The sequence below is a fragment of the Acanthaster planci genome, linkage group LG04 (assembly GCF_054643075.1).
Source record: "Acanthaster planci isolate LZ-2023a linkage group LG04, COTS_SCS, whole genome shotgun sequence".
NCBI lineage: Eukaryota > Metazoa > Echinodermata > Asteroidea > Valvatida > Acanthasteridae > Acanthaster > Acanthaster planci.
In genome coordinates, this window is record NC_141780.1 from 5050648 (window position 1) to 5075252 (window position 24605).

The 24605-nt window shown below is 42.6% G+C and overlaps 3 protein-coding genes across 4 annotated transcripts; 1 reads left to right on the forward strand and 2 right to left on the reverse strand.

Moving 5' to 3' along the window:
- Positions 1-99: 99 nt before the first annotated feature.
- Positions 100-12831, forward strand: LOC110974138 (monocarboxylate transporter 12-like). Of its 2 annotated transcripts, XM_022225520.2 has the most exons (5): positions 100-198; positions 1222-1476; positions 7107-7250; positions 7615-8445; positions 11314-12831. In XM_022225520.2, exons 2-5 carry the CDS (start codon positions 1275-1277, stop codon positions 11463-11465), a joined length of 1329 nt encoding a protein of 442 aa, XP_022081212.2. In that variant the 5' UTR covers positions 100-198; positions 1222-1274; the 3' UTR covers positions 11466-12831. The 2 variants fall into 2 exon arrangements, with proteins under 2 accessions (XP_022081212.2, XP_022081215.2); XM_022225523.2 differs by lacking the exon at positions 100-198 and having other exon boundaries at positions 1424-1550.
- Positions 12832-16054: 3223 nt separating this feature from the next.
- LOC110974291 (beta-1,3-galactosyltransferase 2-like) lies at positions 16055-18677 on the reverse strand. Its single transcript, XM_022225830.2, has one exon. It carries the CDS (start codon positions 18675-18677, stop codon positions 17286-17288), a length of 1392 nt encoding a protein of 463 aa, XP_022081522.2. The 3' UTR covers positions 16055-17285.
- A 412-nt stretch (positions 18678-19089) lies between these two features.
- LOC110974292 (beta-1,3-galactosyltransferase 5-like) lies at positions 19090-24290 on the reverse strand. Its single transcript, XM_022225831.2, has one exon. It carries the CDS (start codon positions 22508-22510, stop codon positions 21371-21373), a length of 1140 nt encoding a protein of 379 aa, XP_022081523.2. The 5' UTR covers positions 22511-24290; the 3' UTR covers positions 19090-21370.
- Between the last annotated feature and the right edge of the window lie 315 nt (positions 24291-24605).

Sequence of the window (24605 nt, forward strand, 5' to 3'; positions counted from 1 at the left end):
GCTGGTCACCACACTGCCCCAACGTTGCCTGGACGCACCAGTTACGCGCAACAACGCACACGCACGCCAGCAGAGGAACACAAAGCTGCGTCATCAAAGGATTCATTCCGAACCAAAGATCGTATAGCGCCGCGTCGCAAAGTGGAGAACTCTGCCAAAAAGGTGTTATCACCAAGGGCGCCATTCGAGTGTGTGCACGTACGTTAATGCATAGGCACAGGCACACTGGGCCCAATTTCATGGCGCTTCTTACCGCAGAATTCCGTGCCTACGATATCCATTCTGCGCTAACCGCTCAAGCAGAAAAATTCTGCGCTAACCCTTTAAGCTCGGAATTCTTAGTTACGGGATGTACGCATGCGCACAAGCCAAAATTCCTTGCTAACCCGTGAAACACGTTCGGCGTAAGTGCAGAATTTTCTGCTACGGTAAGCGCCGATTTTTCGCTTGCGGTAAACAGCGCCGTGAAATTGGGCCCAGGTGCGCGTGCCTGTCGCGGCGCCTGCGCCTGTGCATTAATAAGGGAATATTATATATATATTGTTTGTTTCATCGGCATGGCACTAATTTTGATTGTCGGCTTCACGCTGATTAAATTTTGATGTGCACGTGTTAAATCTACAAAGTATGCATTGTTCCATCAATAAGACTCGGCTTTTCTTGCCAGATTGCAGATTTATTCATCGCCCATCCATGTTTTACAAAATTTTTTCGGAGCAAGACAAATTGCACAGCCAGAGGCGAGTTGTATAGGTGTACGTAGATCTTGATTGCAAGTGCTGCCGGCAGCTTGGAACAAACACTCCATTTGAAAACAACAGTCTCGTGGTGAGGCTACTTTATAGCCTAAAAATTTGATACAGCTCTACGGATAGGCCTACTACTCTGTTGGTGTTACAAGTCCACCTGGTGTGAAACCATTATTTGATATAGAACCTGTTATATTCGACGATTCTGACAATTTATTGCCTACTGTTGCAGTCTATTTTACATTTATATTTTACATGTATTATTTCAAGCGGCAGTCGGGTATAAATAGGGACAGGGCCATTGATACGACAGATGCAGACCTCCAGACAAGACCAGATAGACAACAGTGGAGAAGCGTGGTCGTAAACTTGCTTCACAAAAACACTGTACAGTTGGTTTGTGGGTGAATCCTGTCCCGCCGGTAATCTAGCCAATTTTGATGCACAGTTTAAAACATACACCTCCTTCCAGAAAGTAACAACCAGTGACCGTCTGTCGTCTGTGTTGGACAGCTCGTCGTTGGAATGGGTCATCAGACGTCATCGACTTTAGTCCGGCACCAGCGCTGGTACGCTGTTCTCTGCCTGCACGTGTCCTGGTTGGTAGGCGTCAGCCTCTTCAAGGGTTTAGGGGTGATGCTGCCGTCCCTCACTGATCAGTTCTCAGCCGAGACGTGGATGGTTGGTTGGATGGTCGCCATCGTCGCCGGCGTGGCCGGCCTCACAGGTACATAATCCACTTGAAAAAAATCCCACCCCGGAGTCTGTGAGATCGGGATCTAGTTTCACGGTTCTGAACAAGTAAGCGACTAATTTCCACTTGCACTGGCAGAAAATTCTACACTATTGATAGCATAATTATAGCGCGCTTTAAGGGTTAGCGACGAGCTCTTGGTGTTACAGTTTTGCTAAACGGTTGACACCATATTGTCTTCTGTGCTGGTGCTGTGAGCACATAATGCAATGCTTAACACACATTGTTAATACCACGGCTCGTCAAGCTGTGGAATGGAACCCGCCATGCCCACCTGGTTGATGAGAATTTGTCAACTGAAATGAGACTTGGTAAGGAGCTATAACTCTGGTTGAAGGGTTCGCTCCCGTTGCCATGCAGACAAAGATTTTGTTCACCTCCAACTCCTCTTGCAACCAAAAAGCTCCAACCGCTCTAAGACTTAAAAAAGGAGTTTACATTTTATTTTAACGCTGGGTTGTAAGCTTTCCCCAGAAATTGCTTACTTGACCACCACAAGAAGCTCAATAAATCCGTGTCATATTATACAAAATAAATATTTTTTGCTAAAGAATGCAACATAAATTTCGATCCAGCGCTGAGCGGGGTCAGACCACAATCTACTAAAGTGCATTAATTCAATGAATACGATGATCTTGCTATGGATTACCTAAGAGAGCGTTGCACTCTCTAAATTGCCGTGCCGTCAGTACACAGAAATTTGAATGTGTTTCATTCTGAAGCTTGCCTTTGGCCTGACAGAAACTTTAATATTCAGCATCCAAATTGACAGGGCTAATCACACCCGTTCAACTGCAGCTAGCTACTGGTCCCTATATAATACAGACGGGTACCAGTCCAAATAAATATGTGCTTGGCCGGTCTTAAACGTGCGTTTAAGACCGGCCAAGGAGAATGGACGCGACTAATGCCCGAGCCGCACGGTCTTAAAAGCACGTTTAAGACCGGCCACGCACATATTTATTCCCATTCATAAATACCTTTTTAGTCAGTATCAAAAAAGTCAATATATAACAGATTTCCACTGATTTTGTTGTAGAATTTTACTTCCATTTACCTAACACCCTCGTCATATTTTTAGTTGTCTAACAGAATTTCTTTATATGGACTTGGCGCGTGCGTGGCGAACCGCATGCACACAGACTCTTGACCAAACAGAATCGATTAAACTGTCTCGTAACCAGGCGCCAGAGAATTACGAGTTACGGAGTGGGCATATATCACTTTTCACTTATCAAATGTTAATACGCGGGCAGATGCACATTGTTGAATAGGGCGACTGTCTGAGGTATTTTTGAATAATTTAAATCATGTATTGACCAACCGTGCCGAGTTTGTGGGGATAGAGAGCAAATCAGGTACAAATAATTCCGGTTGTGTGAACTGTAATTGTGTGCACTAAGCCAAGTCCACTTATCCCTCTTTGAATACAAAACAAAATAGAAGCAACAATAAAACAAGAAGTTTATGCCTGTTCGAGAACAGAGCATCAGGCTTTCCCGCATGTTGAATTTTTTATGAAAAATAAAATAGGAATTTAAAAATGGAAGTTAAATGTCACATTATTTTCGTCCATAACACTTGCCTGGCCCTTTCCAGCTATCTGCAAAGTATCAATTCAATCGCACATGGAATCCAGGAGATACATGGCTTTAAACACTGCACCTTGAATGTCACTTCAATGAAATTTGGCCACAGGGAATGTATAAAAACCCTTCCTCAGTATATTCGATGAGGAATGTTAAACATTCCCGAAATTCAGACGTGGACGCTTGAGATAATTTCATGCTCAAGTCGAACAAAACGAGACTAAACTCCAAAAAAATTGAATTTGTTTGTCCTTCACATAGCCTCAGAAGGTGTAAGCATTTTTAGGTTATTTATTAAAAAAACACCTGTATTTGCCAATCAGGAAGGCATGCTCATAGTCACGGTAGCTTTCGTTGGGGATCTCTTTATATTTAATTCTTGCAATGACACTCACAAAAAGCATGATACATTGGCTATTCTCTTAATCACAACTATTTCTCGCAGCTATGTGTATTTTTACCAACACAGTGTAAATAGTACATGCATATTAATGGCCAAACGAAACAAGGGCAATTGCACTTTCCACTTTTTCAGCCTGTGACGCTCATGATAAGCTTTTGTTAAGTGAGATCATATCTACTGGGCTGAAGTGTAATCAAGAGGGAGGTCCATCACATTTCAAACCTGCTATCCCAGTGGCTGCTAACACGCTCTCACCTGAAGAAAATAGAAATGAATACCGTGTTGTCAGTACATGTAGTCTATTCAGCAGCATTTTTGATAAAGGTAATTATATGTGCATTTGTTAACTGTAAATGCTACAAGGATCGCATTCATTGGTGAAAGGTTTTTCCAGGTGTGGCACAGTGATTTGGGTGTTTTTAAAACACTTGAAAATAAGCTCGGGAAAAAATATAATAATTTGTTTTTGCGAGTCATTCAAAAAAGCCTGGTAATGCTACAAAAATGAAGGATAAGACCATGCAGCCAGGTATATATTCTGAAATGTGATTTATAATCAGTCGATCCTTGAGCAATGAGTTGATTTGAATATGCCCATAGTTCTGTCATCAGCTGATTTCCTTCTACTTATTGTTGTAGAATATGTGGAAAAAAATTAGGAGCAGCTTTCAGCACAAAAAAGGTGATCAACCGTGCTCAACAAACTAACATTAGCGTAACAGACACTATTTCAAGCACCATTCACCAACATTTCTGTAAATGGGTGAACACTGCGAAATTAAAAAAAAACCACTAAGTTGCCATGCAATATCACACCATGTTTATTCATGTAATGTTGGGTTCAGATTTGCATGCCATTAAGACTCATGCGAGTGCATATGTGCAGGTATACAATGTTGTGGAGCATGAACCCATTCCAAACTGTGAGTTTCAGTACCAGCGAAACGATCGAATTCAAGGCAAGGCATGCAAAAAATATTCATGTCAACGCACGTGATGTGGTTCCTGTGCTGACATATCATCGGTTGATCGCGTACAACTTCCGTCGCTGGTCATAAGAATTCATTGCCGTGACGCGTGACAGACTAGTGCAGGAAAGTTTGTCGTTGTGGGCTCAGCCTGCTGGCAATACATTTAACGAGGAACCTAGAGATACGGAACAGGATTTTAAAGTTTAACAAAATGAAAAGTAATGTTAGCCTTTGAACACACGTACTCGTTCTTGACATACTTTTTATCATTAACTTCACACAGATGTGTTCCTTTTACTTACCGAAGCGATTTTGATACTTGGTATAACTAGTATTTAAGTCTTTGCTTTCAACGTAGAGCTGACATAGAGCACTATGCGGAAAGCTCCCCCCCCCCAAGTTTTAAACAAAGCCTTTTCCGCATAGCACACTACGTGGAGAAGCCAATTAGAGGCGTGTTGGGGCAGGATTACAAGTGCTTAAAATGAAGGTAAACAGTCAACAAAAATCCAGCTGATAAGAGTGTTCCAAATGCGAAAGAAATCAGAATTTCCTTAATAAACGAAATCAAAGAAGGTGCAGACTTAGGCATGCAAACGTATAAACGTGTGTGTGGGTGTTTCAAAGTGACATTTACCAACACAGTGTTGTTGCTGACAAATACGGCAAAAGTCCTAATCGTGGCATGTGAATGCTGAAACAGCTGCTACAAGCCCACAAACCTCGCCATTTCGCTCATTATTATGGAGATTTGCATAGCAATTCCAGTAGGTTTCACAAAATCATTCAAATGAAACCATTAAAAAGGAAAATAGAGCAAAGAGGGCATTTTTTAACTTTTATTTCAAAAGAGAATGGTTGCGCGGGTCATTCAATTCATAAAAGAATGATTGCGCGGGCCATTTTATTCGTAAAAGAATTCTTGTACGCTTCATTCAGTTCAGTAATGGTGTTCACAGATATAAAATGTCCATCTGTTCGTCTGTTTCAGCTTAAAGACTTAAGCCTTCATAATTTGATTTTCATCGATTCGTGAAAAGATATTTAAAAAAACCCGAAAAACAGTCGAGTCAGATGTGCTTTATGCAATCACTCGATTATTTCCTCTCTTTCGTGTACGGTAGACGGAATAGGATGATACAGAACGACCTGCGTCGTATGCATATTATGCTCCGGACCCATAAAATAGGTACTGTACACTCTCTGAGCATAATATGCATACGACGCTCATCTTTCTACGCGTTCTGCTTTTCCGTCTACCCTTTGTGTACATGCCAAAACGTTTGCCTTCCAACCGCGTGGTTGTTAGACAGTATGGATTCCAATCTGGACCAAGAAAAAGCGCAGTTTTCCTAGCAGCAAAGGCTCCTATGGATGGTAACCACAGCCACATAAACGTATAGACGGACAGCTCCTATTCAAAACAACAGCGGGGTACCGTAGCCGAGGCGGCACCCGACCAAATCCAAAAGCTTGGTATAGGGAATTTACACACAGTTGAAGAATTCCAGCCATAAAGGCTATGAAGCTATTTTCCAATTGTGAAAAAAATCCTCTGCAGATTCGAAACACTGCGGTTGTAACATTATTTTGAAAAGAAGAGATAGCACTACAACGGAGTGAAAAATGGAGCATCTTTTTAGAGCTCATGTAAGCAAATACATGCAATCTTAGTGCGTCACGCACAATTCTCACTGAACGCGGTACCATTCATCGCTTCGCCCGCTGCTTGCAAACGCTTTTTTTAATCACGGTAATACCAAACTCGTTCCCATGCATATAAGATCTTGTCGCGCCATGTTAGCTCCCACCTTGCGCTAGTGAAGGAACGCACACGCAGCCCATGGAATCGAGGTTGCGGTTATGCGCGCAAGGCTAGTGGTTCATGTTGATTATGTGTGTGTTACTAACTGTGCATCGCTGGTTCACAAAAAAACGGTGCAAAGCAAGCACTGTAGTCGCATCGCTACCAACAAAATGAACACTCCAACCAATGAGAAGAATGTTTCTGCTCAGGGTGGATAGGATGCTCCCAATGACCCCACGTGACCTGACGTACATCCTCCATTGTCTTGGGCAAGATCGCAAGCCGTGCAGTTGTTTTCGGGGGGGGGACTAACAGGCTTCATTTTTTTAACCTGAATATAAAAACATCAATGTCTAGTTTACAATGTTTGATGACCAAACGCTTGCCTACTGCAATCTTCGGGAAACCATGCGGTCATGTGGTACGATGACGTCTCTTGAACGGACCCTGCACCCTGCAGGATACATTTCCAGAATTAACTCTCTTTTTTTTCAAGGTTTGCACGTATTGCATTACATTTATCTTGTCCTCTGTTGTTGGCCTGAAATAATTGCTAACGTCCAGTATAATGATGGTCATTGGCAGCTTCAGTAAGCCTTAAATCGGCCACACACGTGAATTATCCGCTTACCACATCGGGGACAACTTGAACTTTGACAAAACAGATTGCTCTCGTGTACCTCAGCTTCACACTGAGTAGGCAGCGGTGCATAAGGTTTTGGTTTAGCACCCCTGTTTGGATAGTGGTACGTGTCACCAGGCCAGTTTTGCTATCACCCTTTTGTTAAACATTGTAATACTGTTTGCACTCTCCTTCTGCCTTTATATGGCAGGTCCTCTGACTGGTCCCTTGGTTGCGCTGATCGGTCCTCGAACGGCGGTCATGGCCAGTGGTTTGGCATTGGGGACATCAATGGCCCTGTCTTCTCTAGCTACAAGCGTCGTACAGATGGCTTTAATTCTGTCCTTGGTAGCAGGTAAAATCACGAATTTTGTTGTTATTTTATTAGTAAGAAAAGAACAACTTTATAGTGAAAAACACAACGAAATTAATATCATACCTCATTTCTTGCCTGAAATTTAAAACGAGTATGCTGGAAAACACTGTAGACAAGAATATAATATATAATAAGTGCTCTCATATTTCAGAGCACTAATTATATATTATATTCTTGTCAATATTCTGATCACGGTGATACGCAGCCCTTTCATATTTCTCTGATTTTTATGCCGGAAACTGTAAGCCTTTTCAGTCAGTTATCAGCGGGACACTGCTCGGATAATACACCTCAAAAACAGCGAGATAAAAAAACGCGTTCCTCTGACACGATCCTTCCACAGGGCCCGCTTTAGTTGTGCCAGTGATCCTGACGAGAACCTTGGTGGGTAATCATTTTACCGAAAACTACGCCATAGCAAATGGGATTGCGAGCTCGGGATCTTCTGTTGGGCTGGTGTTTGTGGCGCCGTTCACCCAGTTGTTATTGGATACGTACGGCTGGAGAGGTACCATGCTGCTCTTAGGGGGCTTGTGCATGCATCTCGCGGTGTGCGGTGCCTTACTTCAGTCATCGCCGATCTCCGAGACAAGTAAGCACACGTACGAAGAACTTCCTCGCGAAAGTGAGCAGCTTCTCGGTCGAAAGGTCAGCGGGAAGAAGAAGACGTCGTGCGCCCAGGCCATCCTGGCAACACTGGCGCACCAACTTGGATGTTCTGTTTGTCTGCGCGCCTCTTTTTGGCTAGCAACCGTCGTCCTCATCTGTTTCCGCTTCGTGCCGAGTTTGTGGTTGGTGTACTTCGTATCGCAGGCTCAGTCCATGGGTTTCTCGGCGTACGACGCCACTATATTCACCACGGCCGCCGGGGTAGGGAACTCGGTCATCAAGATCAGCTTGGGCCTGGCCGTGGACCGCGGCTTCTTGTCGCTGCGTTGGGCTCTGTTGTTGTCCATCCTGGGTGCCGCGGGGACTCTACTGAGCAGCAGCTGGATGAAGGCGTACTGGCTGATGATGGTCGATGCTTTCTTTCATTACGGCTTTGTGGGAGTGGTGAGCTCCCTCTGCGACATTTACACCAGAGAATTAGTTGGAATTGACAACTTGGGTTCTGCCCTAAGTTGGATGGAGCTAATGGCGGCCATTTTACAGTTGGCTTTTGGATTTTTTCCAGGTAAGGCGGGAAAGCTCTTGAATCCACTACAGCAAGTGTATCTATTTGCAATAGTATTAATAATTGACGTCTATCGAACGGGCTTGAATTACCTTTTTCTGCATGGGCAATGGAACCACCGCAGAAAGTAAGTTTACAATTAAAAAAATAAATGTAATATACCATTTTTATACCAAGGTTTGACCATCTGCATGTGAGTACAAATAAGAGATTTGTAAGCACTAGAATATCATAATTACTCTTTTTTATACAAATAAACCTAAGAGACAGAAACATTTTTTTCCTTTTGTTTGTTCTTGTTTCTTTTTTGTTCTTTTCTTTGGGGGTTCTTTTTTGGTAATAGCTGGCTGCCATGTTAGATCAATCAGTCACAGAAAAGCAGAGGAAATGCAGGTGGATGCAACCCTCGATTTTGACCCGAAAGGTCAATTCCTGGGCAAAGGTCAGATGGGACTATAAAGTTGGTTTTTTCTTTTATTTTCCAAGAATTGGACCACAATTTATGTAGTCTTTTGTCATCAAATATCTCTATTTTGGTGAATCAATACCTAACATTCCTGCTAGACAGATTAATAATTGTCATAATTGTTACATAATAATTATAACACTTTTTTACGTAATTTGAACTTTTTAACGTAATTTGAACCTAAAAATCATCTGGAAGAACAGGACCAAGCACAGAAAGTACTCATTTATTAGCCCCATAAGGCTGTAAGAAGTGCGACAGTTTCTCTACTGTTGCCACCAATGCATTTCCCTTTTTATGACGAACTCATCAAGGAATTTCAGCGTGATAGTTGACCCATGATTTGACACCAGTATTGTAAGCACCTGGACGGACCATTCTCGGGAATATTTGCAACATGGAGTGCTAAAAATCCCTCAACGGTCAACTGTCCAGTAAAAGGGCTTTTTGCAAACATTGGTGCCATATACTTACGAAGGTAGCTGCTGAATTTGTCCATTTGGCATGGAATGGTTGAAATGGGTATTATGCATTTCTCGTTTCAATTGACAGTGTAACAGCTAAGAGTGTTAAGATAAAAAGAGAAAGTTCCCCGGCAAGATCTTGGTGTAAGATGAGACATTTTTATGACGTGTTCAGCTCCCTGCAACCGGGTGTTTGCCACAGTGGGAGGGCGCTATTTGAAGAGGGTAAAATTGGAGCAAACCTCTGGAACGCAAAAGATTGTGCTCAAACCGAATAGCGCCCTCCTAATGTGTCTGCAATATTATTTTTTTTTTACCTATAGGCTGATGTGCAGGGGATTGTATATATATGTACTTGGGGACACCCCCCCAGTTTTTTGACATTTTAATCTTGCAAAATTGGTAAGTCCCCCCCCAAAAAAGAAAGGCAACACTCTCTTTATTACGTTTAAACTATTTTTGGAAAATTGTAAATTGTGAGAAAATGTGACTTTTTTATCGACATACATATTTAGGTTTGTAAGACAGAACTGGGCTTTTTTGAATCAGGGGCGTGGTTCTTCCTAGAGATGTTTTAGATGGAGGAAGCACCTTGTAGTGCAAGGCAATAAGCATGAAGGAACCCCATACGCTGGGTCGTATGTTAGGACTGGGCAGACCTGACTTATTTTCTTGATAAGGTTGGGGGAACTTGCTTTTGCCGTGGCGCTTTTGCTTTTGCCATGACCCCTTTGTTTTTGCCGTGACCCTTTTGCTTTTGCCGTGACAGTTGTGGGCCACCGTAGAAATCATTAATGATCAGCTTAGATACCTCTGCCTCGCGAAAGCATTTGTTGGGCTGTTAGCAGAGCTTGATTTTCCAAATTCTTGAAAATGTGGTGTTACAGCCACTGAATGGGGAACCAAGTTAGCTTACTGTTCTTAAGCCGAGCTGTCGCTTGTAATGTATTCGAGGACGGATGGGTTAAAATAAAGTGCATTTGGTATAGGATATGTAAGTGGGTTTTAAATTGGTATCTGCCTATAGGGCACTATCGTGCAATTCCGCACATATCAGAACCTTAGTTTAAACACGTAGGCCTGCACGTCAACTTCCAACTTGGTTCTTTTAATATGTACCAGCACGTTTACGTGTAAGAGTTTATTTGTGTTCATCAGCTGGCAATCACCATTTTGAAACCTGAATATCCCTTTATTATAAAATTTTTCAACAATATAATTTGCCTAACTGCTCTGCAGAAATCGATCGTCGGGCGTGCATTTACTGGCATAAAAATCCCATTCCCACTTTATAAAGCTGCTGTAAGAGACAGCAGAAAAAAAGCCTCAGCTCTGATGCGGGGTATTTTAATCCCCCCCCCAATCGCATTTCTCTTGTAAATTTTCGAACAGGAATTGCTCGTAAGAGAAGGGCTAGGCCCTGTGCCACGAGAGAGGGGTCTCACGAAGTTTGTCATTAATCCAAGGGGCATTTTGTATTTTGAGACATGCGTCCATACAAAGACAAAGACATTATTAAACAAGACGCACGTTGTTATTTAAAGCAAACCACACTTCTAACGTGAGCTTCCTGTTGCCAAACAGTGTCTGCTCTGTTTTGAAATATAAGTTCAGGAAACTTAATTGAAATGATTATTGTCGGTTAAGAACCTTGGGACAGCCAAACAACAACAAACATATTGTTTGTAGACAGATAAAATATTCAATGGAAGAATGGTGCACGATTTTTTTTAAAAATGACATCTGACTTCATTTTAGCTTTTTGAACTTGAATATGACCTTGAATCTTGACTGGACAATGGCATCCACCCACATGTCGTTTGTAACCGTTTTGGTGCCTGTTGTAACCAAAACATACGGTAAATTGTTTTTCTATAGGGCTTTTCTGTATTTGGCGGGCCCACTAATACATTATTTCAACTTCATCACCTCTCATAGGTTGGATATACGACGAGACCGGTAGCTTTGACTTGGCCTTTTTCGTCATGGGAGGTATGTTGACGCTGCCGTTGGTGTCGCTGCTTCTGGAGTGGGTTATGATGGGGAATAGTAAGAACGTGGACGAATCCCGACCTTTTGCCGATCGTTAAAACTCGGTAGAAATGAACCTAATAATGGGTGGTGCTATATATATATAGGGGTTTTTATAACACCTCACCCAAAGATTCTGTAACTTGATTGGCCGAGAGCTACAGTCACCTGGCATTTCGCTGTTTTATCAATCTTCAGTGCCCGTACTAACCAAAGACCTATACGCATGACCACCGACATTGTATGCAAATGCATATTGATATGCGCTTTGAGCGTATGCCGGAGAGCTAGGTTCAAACGTGTGAAGAGGAAATTTGGACAAGTGCTGGTAGATTTCAAACAGATTTCCTGTTCAGACAGACGTATTTTTATATGCAGTCAGAACACATTATTCGGTTATCTCTTGACCCAGGTAGCTTCTTTGGCAGGGGTGATTTGAAACAAATATTGACTATTTTATTTCGCGGTTTATGGGTACACGTGGTTCATCCGGTGCTCCATGGAGTATTCCCTCTGTGGCTCGGGGAAAAACCTCCGAACGTTCGACGCGTTTATGAACTAAACACATTAAACATTTGAACTCGCGATGCATTTAGACATGAACGTGTTCAACGTATAAAGTGTTTATCATCGGGACATTAAACGCCTGTTTATAGCAGCTAAAACGTGAATTTCATTATTTTCCTCCAATACTCTTAAGTGCCGATGAAATTCAATTCTCGTGTTGTCAGTGGTTAATTTAAGCCGATATAACGTATGGATGCAGAGTGGATTATCACTTGATAATCACACCAAAAATAAATACCGTGTTCAGACAATGCGTTCAGTTGTACCGCCCAGGCACGTGCGCAATATGTACACTCACGTGCATGCGCACTTCGATCTCTTTCCGCGTCCCCGGCCCGCATGTCTGCTGGCTGTTGTTAGTTGCAAAGGTGGAGAAATTGGACTTATCAGAGTTGCATTTACTCGTTTCGAACTCAGGTTCGTGCATATAACGTGCATAGATATTTCAGAATATCGGATGGATGACAACTTTCTGGAAAAATAAGGTCTTCCAACTGTTTTTGAACCATTTTTATTCCCCTTTTAAGTTGTAGCAGTTGGCTTGCCACTCTTCACGTCACTGCGTATGACTTGAACACCTGTATGCCATCCTTACCCAATACACGCGTTTAGGCGTTTAAGCAGTATACACTCTTATGGGTTTATAATTAAAAGTGTTTAAAAACCTAACATATGCCAAGCACATCCACATATTTCATCATAAACATAGGCCTACGTTGCGTTTATTAAATAAAATAGTGTGTTCAGCATATAAATTTGTCGTATGTGTTTATTTATAAACGTATCAAAATGTTTTAAAAGTGTTACAGATTTGCATTTAATTTATGTTTAGAAATTAAACGCTTGGGTTTTACAGTAGCATTTTCCATGAGCCATAGGGCCCCTGTACTTAATCCGTCTCGGGTGGTACCCACGTAGTTCGATGTCGGGGCTCCACACCGTCGGTCATCTTGGCACCTTTATACATCTTCGCATTATATTGTACAGTTTAATTAATTATTCAAATTTAACAAACCCTCCGTGGTGTTCCTCGTATTCCTCAATTATCTCCGATTGGGCTCAGTATTCGTTACGCATCGCCTCGTTGGTGGGCGTGGTAAATTTTAAATCCTGGGGCCGTCTTTGAATTGGCTTTTTTGGGGGGAGGAGTAACTGAAGCTTGACTTTCCTGGAGAATGACAAAATACAAAATCCAATCGAATTGGGACATAAGGTAAACTGACGTCCCTGTCAATTTACCTCGACAGGGAAGTAAAACCACCGGGCGGAAAGTGGTCACGAAACATTTCCCCGTAGCCACGGAAAGATTTCCGCGCAGCCACGGGAAGTTAGCAGGGGAAATCAAATGGGAACACTACTGCGACCGCGATATAAGCCACGTCACCACTCCTTAGAGGGCGTGTATGGCGGAGTTTTCTTAACGGTCTGTGCTGGCATGGTGTGCTGCGCTGTGGGTAGTTAGCTTTTATGTGTTCTGATTCAGGTCCCTGTGAGGTCCTACTTCTTTATTAGCGGCCTATACAATGCAGTGAGTGGAGACCTACTGTGTGGGCTTGCACAACGCTGTAAAGACCGATTTCAAGGAAAGGACAGAATCAGGTGAATTTCCCGCCAGTTTTTCGTGTTCCCTGCTTTGTCCATAGTACATTGATGAATTATCACCAGTGCACTGTAAAATCAATGCATCCGGTACCGTCTTATTTATATTATAACTACCATGGTTGGGGTGATTGAATTTCACAGTCCCACGAAGAGACACACCCCCCCCACACACACACACAAGTGTGTATTTGCCTGCAACTGGGGACCCCCTATTGTTCCTCTTTAGTTTGTACTGTTTTAGAAGACCACCCATATGTTTTGAACACAGTTGTCAATCGGGGACCCTCTGTCAGTCGGGGACCTTATTGTCCGCTATTGTTCAGGGTCCCCAATTGAATGCAGAAACAAACTCACAGACACTGGCTGGTCTGCAACTTGAACGACACCCGACAGGGATTGGAAAGAATATCGATTTCTTCCATTTCACAAACAGACGGTCAAGCTTGCGCATGACAGGCTTATTGTAGTGGAGGAAGCCGCAAAGGTATAAAGAATATCGATTTTGCAATTTCGCATCAAAGGAAACTACAGTATCATTTTACTACCATATTTTTTGTAGCGGACGATTAGCGGACGGGAAATAAAGTATGATCATTAAAGAACTTACCGACTGAATTGACAGTATATTTGTTGGAGCATTAATTTCGGGATATGTTACATGCGAAATTGGTGAAATTGTGTTCTAATGTTCAAGATCGGATTAGTGACTGTTGGCATAATATTTGATTTTGGAAAGATCAATGTCTGAGCAAATTTCATAATTATTTTCAGTGACTTCCATTTTGCCTCCGTTCACCTTGTACAGAAGATCCACCATCGTCAAGGATGGTGTCCCTTAAATGACTATACAGTCTCTGTTTTCGGTGACAGCCCTGGAAAAGATTCTTTTTAAGGTTCGCTTTGGACAATTCTAAAGACAGAGAGTATCTCCCGTTCGCAATCTCAGAGGGATGCATTTTGTTTTAAAATTTCGACGTTTAAATTCATGGCAAGAAGCGAAGAAACAGCGCAAAAGCTGCCTATCAGTTCTGAATATTAATAGTTGGAAAAGACCACCAGTGCTTAGCCTACTTATTGGCTTAAATTTCGTGACCAATTCTGCCATGTCATGTCTTTTGTAACAACAAACCGTGAAAATAAATATTTTATATTTCATGTCAAGATAATAACCATTCTGTATCTGATCTAACTGCAAAACTCAATTAGTGGTCCTCATGCATACTGAACCTGAATTCATTTTTTTCTTTTGAGAAATCTGACAAAAACCTAAAAATCTGAAACATCTTGTAAACACCTTAACACCTTAAATGTTACAAACGGCTGTGCACTGATAAGAGACGTCTAACCTTATGCTGCATAGTACAAGAAAGTTAGCAGAACAAACAAAGCAATTTGGTAGGGGAATTAAAATGCGTTGGGACACTTTGAGACGCTTGGTGACGACAGCCACACTGGTCCTTTTACCCAGTTCTGAGCATGTGCCCGCATAGTTTCAAGGGCGTGAATGCCTTGAAAAACGACTGGTATGCCTGCTGCCGCCAGCGTCTCAAAGTCTCCCATCGGATGGACAATTTATTGTTGTCGCCAGCCCCTTAGCTGGTTTTTAGTATAGTTTAACGGACCCGTGGAACTTCTAATTCCATTCATAAATACCTTTTTAGGGTAAAATGTACAAATAAATCCAAATAATTTATATTTTCTTATGAGGATGGCATTTGCTAGTTTCACTGGGTTGCTTTTCACGGCCAACTTAGCAACCAAAATACTATGCCCTTTAGTCAACCAAAACCTATGACCACTGGCATTGTATTCAAATGCCATGTGCTTTGCGCGCATTAAAGTGACAGTCTTTTTACGTGTGGCCCTTGGTGTAGCCAGAGCCATCAAAAGGGGCCAGAGGACTCAACTGGTTTATTCTGAAAGATGAATATAACTGGAAAGGAAACCGTTTGAAGGTGTTCCCTCGGATCAAGCTGGCATTGGAATGACTTAGTAATATTAATGATGTAATATGTCAATTAAATGGTTACTGGTAGTTAACTTGCCACTTTGTGCCGGTGAATTAACACACTGTACTAAGAGATGGCATATTTTCACGATTGGCGCTATTTCCCGCAAAAAAACCCTTGAAAGTCGCCGTTTTGGAAGTTCATGAAATTCGAACATTCCACATAAGAAACTAAGGGGAAGAAAAGAACCAGCTCTTGACACAAGTGCTTTCAAAGACAAGCATAATGTTTGAAACGTAATTTGTGTCCATTTAGTGTACGAAAAAAATTGAGAATCTTTAAGAATTGTTACAAAACAAAAGTACTGCCTTCGTACAGACCTTCACTACATCGTCTACAACAGTTTCCTTAAATTACACCATTTAGACCTGTTATGCTAAAAATGGCAAGTATTGCATAATCAAAGTAATAAGAACTGATTAATGTCAATATAACTAAAGCTTAATAAATGAAACAATAAAAGATGAATACTGGAAAAAAATTCAAAATATCTATTTGTCAACGGACGATTGTGATTGGACCATGAATATGAATATTAATAAGAAATGAATATCGATGAACCTTCTTTAAATAAAATGAGACTGGGATATATTTTATGGGCGTGACACAAGCATCAAATTAAATTAATCAGTTATCGCTTAGATCAAGCGAATCTATGGGAGAGGTGTTATCAAACAAGTATTGGCTAATAGAGTGAACTATCCTCGCATGGTGATCCACAAAGCATTTTATTTTCACTTGACTTTGTCTCAGGAAAATGGAATGATTCTCCATGGATCACTGAGGGGGCTAGTTTTACTATACCACTCAAAGCGGTCAGTATTTGGGAACTATTGGCAGCCAACTGCACTTTCTCTTTAAACACTGCGCGTGCTGCGCAGCTGCATGTGACACAGAAAGTTATTAGCCGTATACGCTGTAGGCTGAAAATTTTGCTTTCATGAAACAAGGACTCATAAGTTGTATTGCGTACGCCTACGTAACAATGACTGCTGTCATGAATGATAGTTAGGAGTCTATAAAACAGGAGTCATCCTTTCACATGAATCCGGAAAAATGTTTAAAAAACAGTGGTAGTGAAGTCGGTGTAATTACTATTTGAAACAACTGCGCGTTAGAAATGGATAACGAACACCTCCGGATCGATTGAACTGCAGTGCAGCGTCTAGTGGCGCAGGTTTTTTATGGCAAAATGACGAGCGATCAAGCTCAGCCGTTCACAATTCTACGACATAATTATTAGAACTTGTTTTTGTAAGTAATGCTGATGCTGCCAACATATGGAAACAGATCCGATGCTGCCAAACGATTAAACGAGCTCGGCAATATCATGTCGAAAAATTAACAGATTCACAACTGGACAGCTTCCAGTTTGAATTAATTAATTATCAAGCTGTGCTCTGAAAATCAGATGACGGGGATTTATACTGGTGTTACATAAAACAAATAATGAATGCTTCGCATTCGTGCAATGATAAGAATAACTGCAATCGGTGACAGACAAAACAAACGGTTTATTCCACGAGGCGAGTGGGATAGACCGTTTCATCTGTCACCTCATGCAATTATTCTTACCATCGCATTCAGACACATGATTATTTGTATAGTCTTAGTGTATAGAATCCCAGAATTGACACACTGTTGGAAAGGATTGATTTTGGAGAGGGGACATGCCTATATAGTTTACGTACCGTCTTTCAATTAATATTCCCTTGTGTGATTTTCCGCGTTGTGTTTCTGCGTTAAGTTTTCCCACATCTTTAAGAGTGCTTCCCCTCCACCACTGTCCTTAATCAATAGATTCTGATTGCCAACGAGCACTGCTTGGCCTTCGTCAAGAGCAGCCTCGATAGCTTTGTAGCTATTCGCAAATACGATGTAACGTGGTACGTTCGTCAAGGTTACCTCCAGCCTATTCAAGATCATGCCGACGTAGACGTCGTCCCACGGCAAGAACCGCACGTGCGGGGACTCCTTGTGGAACCAAGCCACGACGTCACCGGACAACACGTAGCATGGCCCAAGGAAATGGGGAGGATACGTCGGCTCTGGGTACAGTTTCTCTGTGGTGTGCCACTTCGTGTTTTTTTTCCGGTTCGGTTTTTTTCCAACCAGCAGGTATCCTTCGCCGTACTTGGTTCGGGGCCTCTTGGCCAGTCGTCTGACGATATTGTACACGTTCAGCAACACATCGTCATCGGCGCTGGCCACATATTCAGCGCCCGGGCAGAACGTGGAGGCCCATCGCCATCCCATCATGGTCTTGTGAGTCAAGTTTAGATAACTGTCTACAAAGTCGCTCTGTATGATATCATGATGTTGGCTGTTCTCGTTGGTCACCATGGCGTTCTGAGCTGAACTTACGGCCTTTCCAAGCAGGAACATGGTCAGCGTTTGTCGGCCGTCCACTTTTCGCACCCCTCCCCACGTTTTTCGAATGAGCGCTCTCCGGGAGCTCCCTCCTGGCCGGCACTTCACCAGAATCAGTAAGAACACGTCCCGTTGGCTCGTCGCATTCTGCATGCATACATGCCCGTTGGTCAGAGTGAAATTATAAGGGAGCGGGCCGATCACCTTGTCGGAGTACATGGGGATGCTTCTGGTCTTACTGTTGGAGGTAGCTTGCACGTTCTTGCTGTTGTTCACTTTCGCATTTTTGTTAATAAGGGGTGGCTTGGTGCGCAAGGTAGGTTGTTCTTTCGGGTCAACAGATGGCTGAAACACAGAGTTTTGTCTGTAATTTCGTAATCTTGTCATTTTCTGGACAGCAATCCAGCAGATGATAGCCACAAAGACGATTCTTGTGGCAATTTGGGCCTTAGTCTTGGTGAAGTACATGATTCCAGCACGCCTGCCACCACAATGGCAGAGAATAATGGCAGCAAGGAAGCACCTGTTTTGTTTTGTTTCTTTTTTCGTCTTTATTAATGTCACGTTGTCGAACAAGCACTGAAGCGTAAGACAGGCGGTCGATGTCGCAGTGCCAACTGGACGAATCAAATACGGTATATTGAAATAGGACTTACACACAAAATACTGACCGCCTTCTTGTGGTCTTAATTTACGGAAACTTACCAAGCGTTTGATGGGCATTTTCTAGAAACCGCCGATTTCACAGACAAAACATTCCTATACACCGACAGCACCGGGCGCGAGACAATTATTTCAGGCAATGCGCCACTTTTAAAAACCATGGGCAAACTGCTAAATTGTCCCCCGGGGTTACTTTATTTGGGCGCACTGGTCGACGCCATGGAAACGAGGTTGATCAAACCGTGGCAAACTGGTCCGTCAAACTATAGTGTGCAAGTTTTTTATCGTGGAGTATTGATGGCGACATTATTTAAGACCAGAATGCACAAATGGTGAATTATAAGTTCCAGGTGCGATATGACAAAAAAATTCTCGAGTTAATATGAGAGGGCGCCACAACTTTTTTTTTCAAAATGCTTGAAAACTAAGTAAATAACCTTTGACAAACGTGAGGGAGTGAGTGAGGGTGACATCGGGTAAAAGTGAAAATCACATTTTCCTGTTTATTTATTCAGCTACCGTATGATTTTGTATTTGTTTGCTTAGGGGTTAGAGGGGTTGTGTTTAATTTTTATTGAGAATTTTACCTTTATATTTGGGAAAGTCTATTTACGAAAAATATCCATGAAGTTTCAATAAGATACACATCGATGTCTTTCTAAGTACAGGTCAAGAAAATTGAAGGAACCAAGCCCAAAGTTCCCTTTGTCCTTCAAAACATCTCCAGTGGCCATTAACTTCCATTCTAAATAATAAATGATTAAAGTATATGCGAGAAAATAGGGGACCACACAAGTCATCTTGAACCGAAATCCTACATAGGGTAACAAATGGGACATTGAAACACAACATAGCTTAGGGGGAACTGTACACCGCTAAAACAGCGGTGTTGCGTTGGTGTTAATTTAACACCGTGGGCATTATTGGAGGACTACACCAGTCATGTTCCTCTGACAACATCGATGGTATTAAATTTTATTGCAGTGTATATTTTCCCCACACTTCAAGGCAGAACTGGGCTAGCCTGGGGCCCAAGGCCAAGGAAAAATTTTGGAATCTACCCAAAATATTAAGGGTTTTTGAAAACACTGCATTGTGTAAGAACACACAACCACACAAACACACCGGTATCTTTTTCTAATCAAATGATAGCTGCAATCATTTTTTCCATAAAAGCCTCAATTGCACCTCTGTGTCTCAGATAATCATATTTTCAACTTTTGTTTCACTGTTTCAAAGGGTATTTACTGCCTTTTTGGTTTTTATGGTAACGAGGATTTCTGTATTCGTGAGCAAACTGTGATGTCATCCCCGTAAAGAAAGCCTCAATGTTACATTGATTTGTACATAAAAAAAGGCCTGCACATCTTGTAGGTTTTCCTGGACTCCGTCTTTTCTTTTTGCTGATTCGTAGAAATAATGAAGCATCGATCCTTCACTCTGAATTGTTTTCAGTAAGTAAATTCTGGGTTCACAATTTGAACAGAAACACATATGCATAGAACCATGTCCTTCCTAGATGACTTCACAGCAACAGCGCCCTCAGGTGTCCGGGCAAGCATGTGTAATTTTAATTCTTTAAATAAGTGCAATTGTCAAACAACCAAAAAGCAATTAGAAAGAGTTTTATACATTGAAGAAGAATGCAAAGTTGAAGAAAACTTGTGTTTAAGACAAATTCATTGCAGGTACACTTTAAAGGTTCACACTAACCGATTCAGCTTGGTAAACCTTGAGTCGGCATCAAATGCGAAGCTTCAGCGTTTACCAGCACTTCGCGAACAAGGCTAGATCAAGACCAAAATGGGGGGGGGGGAGAAATGGGAGAGCAAAAAAATTCTTGGAATTTTTTCATGAAACATAGGGAACACTTAATCTCTGCCCTATACATGTAGTGTAATCCGCCTTAAGCAGGAGCACCACCCATCAGTTGAAAGGAGCCATGTTGGTCTGGCGTGTTCATTTTGTTTACAGCGGCGCAATTGTAACGCGTGCCTTTCATGGTTCGTTTGTGAACCAGCTAAGTGCAGTCCTGACCAACGGAGCCTCCGTGGCTCGGAAAATGTCGCCCTCTCTTAATTGTTTCAGCTCGGGGCTCATTTACTGCGGCGACACAACGCTGACGGACAGGTGGTACGCGCACGTTACATACCTCTTCGATCAATGCAAGTAATTTGCCCGATGCACGCGTGCGTCAAGCTAATGAATGTGCGTGTGAGTACGGCGCCACGACAGTCATGACGTCTAATCGGTTAGTCTATCGGGTTTGTAAGTGACGTCGTCATACATGCGCACGCACCACAAATTATTCGCTCTCATTGGTTGAATAGACACAAGGTGTAACTCTATGTGAAGTGGTTTAAACTGAAGTGACGTCACACTTATGAACCGGATTCTCCAAGACCCTTAATTAAATGCCTCAGACCTGTATCGATTTGGAAGATTTTACTCAGGGGTGGATAGGGGGAGGGGGTCCATGCCCCCAACCCGAAGCCCCTCCCCCATTGAACTGATTGCGGACGGTTGAAATTGTTGGTCAGTTATATCGTCATTCTTTAAAAAGCCCTGAAATGTAGCCTTCCCACTCAGAAAGGCCACAAAAGGTTACCTGAGAAAATTCCAAGTTTTTCTACCCCTCAAAAAAGAAAGAAGTTTGGTCCCCCAAAAAATTTGGTTCTGGATCCGCCGTCGATTCTTACGCGTAATCTGTAGCTTAGAAAGTGGAATAGATCTTTGACACACCTCCGTAAAGTCTATACCCTTGTGTAATTTCTGGCTTTGTGTTTCTGCGCAACTTTCTCCCAGATCTTTAAGAGTCGAGCGTTGTGACCTGCATCGGACGCCCATGCATGATAGCGTTCATCGCCAACGAGTACCGCCAGGCCGTTATCAATAGCAGCCTCGCTCGCTCTGTAGCTCTCTTTGTATCGGAGGTACCTTGGTTCATGTACCATTGTTACATTAAGCTTATTCAAGACCATGCCAACGTAGACGTCATCCCATTGCAAGAACCGCACGTGCATGGACTCCTTGTAGACCTTGACCGCGACATCACCGGACAACACATAGCAAACCCCGGAGAAATACGGAGGATAAGTCGGTTCTGGGTACAGTTCCAAACTAGTGTGCCACTTGCTTCTTCCCCGGTATGGCTTGCTCCCAACTTGCAGAAAACCTTCGGCGTAGTTGGTTCGGATCTTACTGACCAGTCGTCTGACGATAGTGTGCACATTCAACAGAACGTCGTCATCGGCGCTGGCCACATATTCTGCACCCGAGCAAAACTTTGATGCCCATCGCCATCCCATCATGGTCTTGTGAGTCAAGTTTAGATAACTGTCTACAAAATTCCCCTGGATGATATCGCGGTGTTGCCTGTTCTCGTTGGCCACCTTATCGTTCAGAGTTGAATTGACGGTTTTTCCAAGCAGGAACATGGTCAGCGTTTGTCTACCATCCACTTTTCGCACCCCTCCCCACGTTTTTCGAATGAGCGCTCTCATGGAGCTCCCTCCTGGCCGGCACTTCACCAGAATCAGTAAGAACACGTCCCGTTGGCTCGTCGCATTCTGCATGCATACATGCCCGTTGGTCAGAGTGAAATTATAAGGGAGCGGGCCGATCACCTTGTCGGAGTACATGGGGATGCTTCTGGTCTTACTGTTGGAGGTAATATTCAAATGCTGGCCAGTGTGATTCTTTGCAGGAATCACTTCAAGGGGTGCCTTTGTGACCAAGATCCTTTGCTTTGTGTTAACAAGAGTTGGTGCCCCTTTGGAGTCTCGTCGTCGTTGGCTCTGCCGATATGTGATTTCCTGGACGGCAAACAAACAGAAAATCACGACAATGATGATTCCCGTGGCCCTCTTGGTTTTGCTCTTGGTGAAGAACATGATTCCTGGAGGCCTGCGGCTACCGTCAGAGACATGCAGAATCAAGGGGCAAGCTGGGAGCTTTCGCTTTCCGGGTTTGGCACGGTGAAATCAGCAGCATTGGTCCAGGGTATTCCAATGAAGTTGGACCGGATTCAGCAACTTTTGATGTCTTTCTGGAGGGTAGAGCGTGGGAAACCACTTTAGAATTACTGGCCCACCTTTTGCATTTTGGGGCCAGCCTCCAAATATCGACTGTGGAGAAATCTATTCACCAATAGCGACCAACGTTACAAGCTCCAACCTTTCACCAAGCGATGGTATCAGTATAGACAAAGAACACCGCAGTAAGCAAGAGCGATGCTTCTCCTCTGTCCGAATTGACGACAATCATCAAAAATAACAATTGCAGCTGTTGATATCACGACATCCTCTCGTGTAATGGAATCAATACAGTCATCCGAATAAACTGTAATAATGCATTGATCACGATTGGCCTTCAAAGTGCACGCAGTTCCTGAATGATCCAACGTCGGCAGATCGGTGTTGGAAGTGAATAGTGCGTATTATTGATTTGCAATATGCAAAATGACGTTATTAACACATTGGTTAAAACTTTAACGTAACAAAGGGTCTTTACTGAACCACCTCTAGCAAGCAGAGACATCTGATGCCCCTCCCCCCAAAAAAGGATCATTTAGTACACTGTGAAGCACATTAACCCTGAGAGGAATTTTGACTTTCTTGAGGTTTTATTATATATAGCAACCTGTTTCCCAAATGACTAATACCCTCGGAACCTTTATTAATTGCTGTTGAAAACAAAGCCAGAAGCAACAGGGTGCCATTTTGTCAAACGTTTTCTTTTTTGCGATGCCGCCTTTGCCCTGCGAAATGAAATATTTCAGAATTGATACTGGAGGTTTTATTCCAGTGAAAACGAGCGGCGGCGATTTCTTCTCAATGTTGTGAGCATGGAATGGGAGAAATGTACACAACCAAAGATACATGTATTGTAAAGATCAAGGCCCATTGTGTTATCGGAGTTTTCGAATTTGGTCACCTGGCATTGAACAGTGGTTTTGAGAAAAGTCAGTTTTAAGTTGGTCAAGTTTTTGAAACACAGATTTTGCTGTTTTTAGAACACTTGATGAATGTTTTGATGCAGATGGTAAACTAAGCTGAGATCTTAAATTCCACAAATGTACCAGTTACACAATAATGGACCAGATATTTGCAGGAATTTTTCCGTTTGTGAAAATCCCAAAATCCCACAGTTTTTTGAGGGGCAACTTGCCTGTATCTTTAGCACGCCAAATTCGTCCCCGAAATAAGCGTGTACCACGTCTAAAAAGATCCTACTGCGATGTTTATACGTGAAGACTACGTGTATGCCGTCTTTAGTATGTTGCCACTCCGATTGAAAACCATTACAACCCTGCTACGTAAATTCTGAGCATGCTCGAAATTTTAGCACCACCTTCCCGTCTATGAAGACTCTACCACGTCACTATTAGTTCCACTGAGTTCTTACTACAGTACAAGATTTCACCATAATTGGCCAAGCTTTCCGATTTTTTGGGACGAAAGATCGTGCTCGATCGAGTGTGCTTGGGGCTAAACATGAGATTTGACGACATGGTTGGTAAGTTTCAACATGGCTGATGTTGAAACATCAATTTTCAGGTGGTCTGAAGCAATGAAATTGATCTCATCGAAATAATCACAAACGACCCTATTTCAGGATCATTGTCATGCACGCCGGAGATCTGTCCGATGACTTTTTTGAACGCTGTTAACAAAAAAAGCAGAATCGGGTCTGTTTTGTCAGTATTTGAATAAAAATCGTTTAAAAAAGGAAAATTACTTTCTGTTGTGCCCTGCACACACCCATTTTGTCTGTCTGATGCTAAACTATGAGTTAAAATTCGAGCTTCACTGATAGATTAGATGGGCGTTGATAGACGGACACGCGGGCAATGAAGCCTGCGCGTTCCACGGTTACTGTCAGCAAACTAGCAAGATTTCAACAAAAGAATCGTGCAACTATTGTCGAAGCGCTACCTTTAATTTAACCCGTTCGCTGCAGGTGACTGCTACTACAGCACCTTTGCGT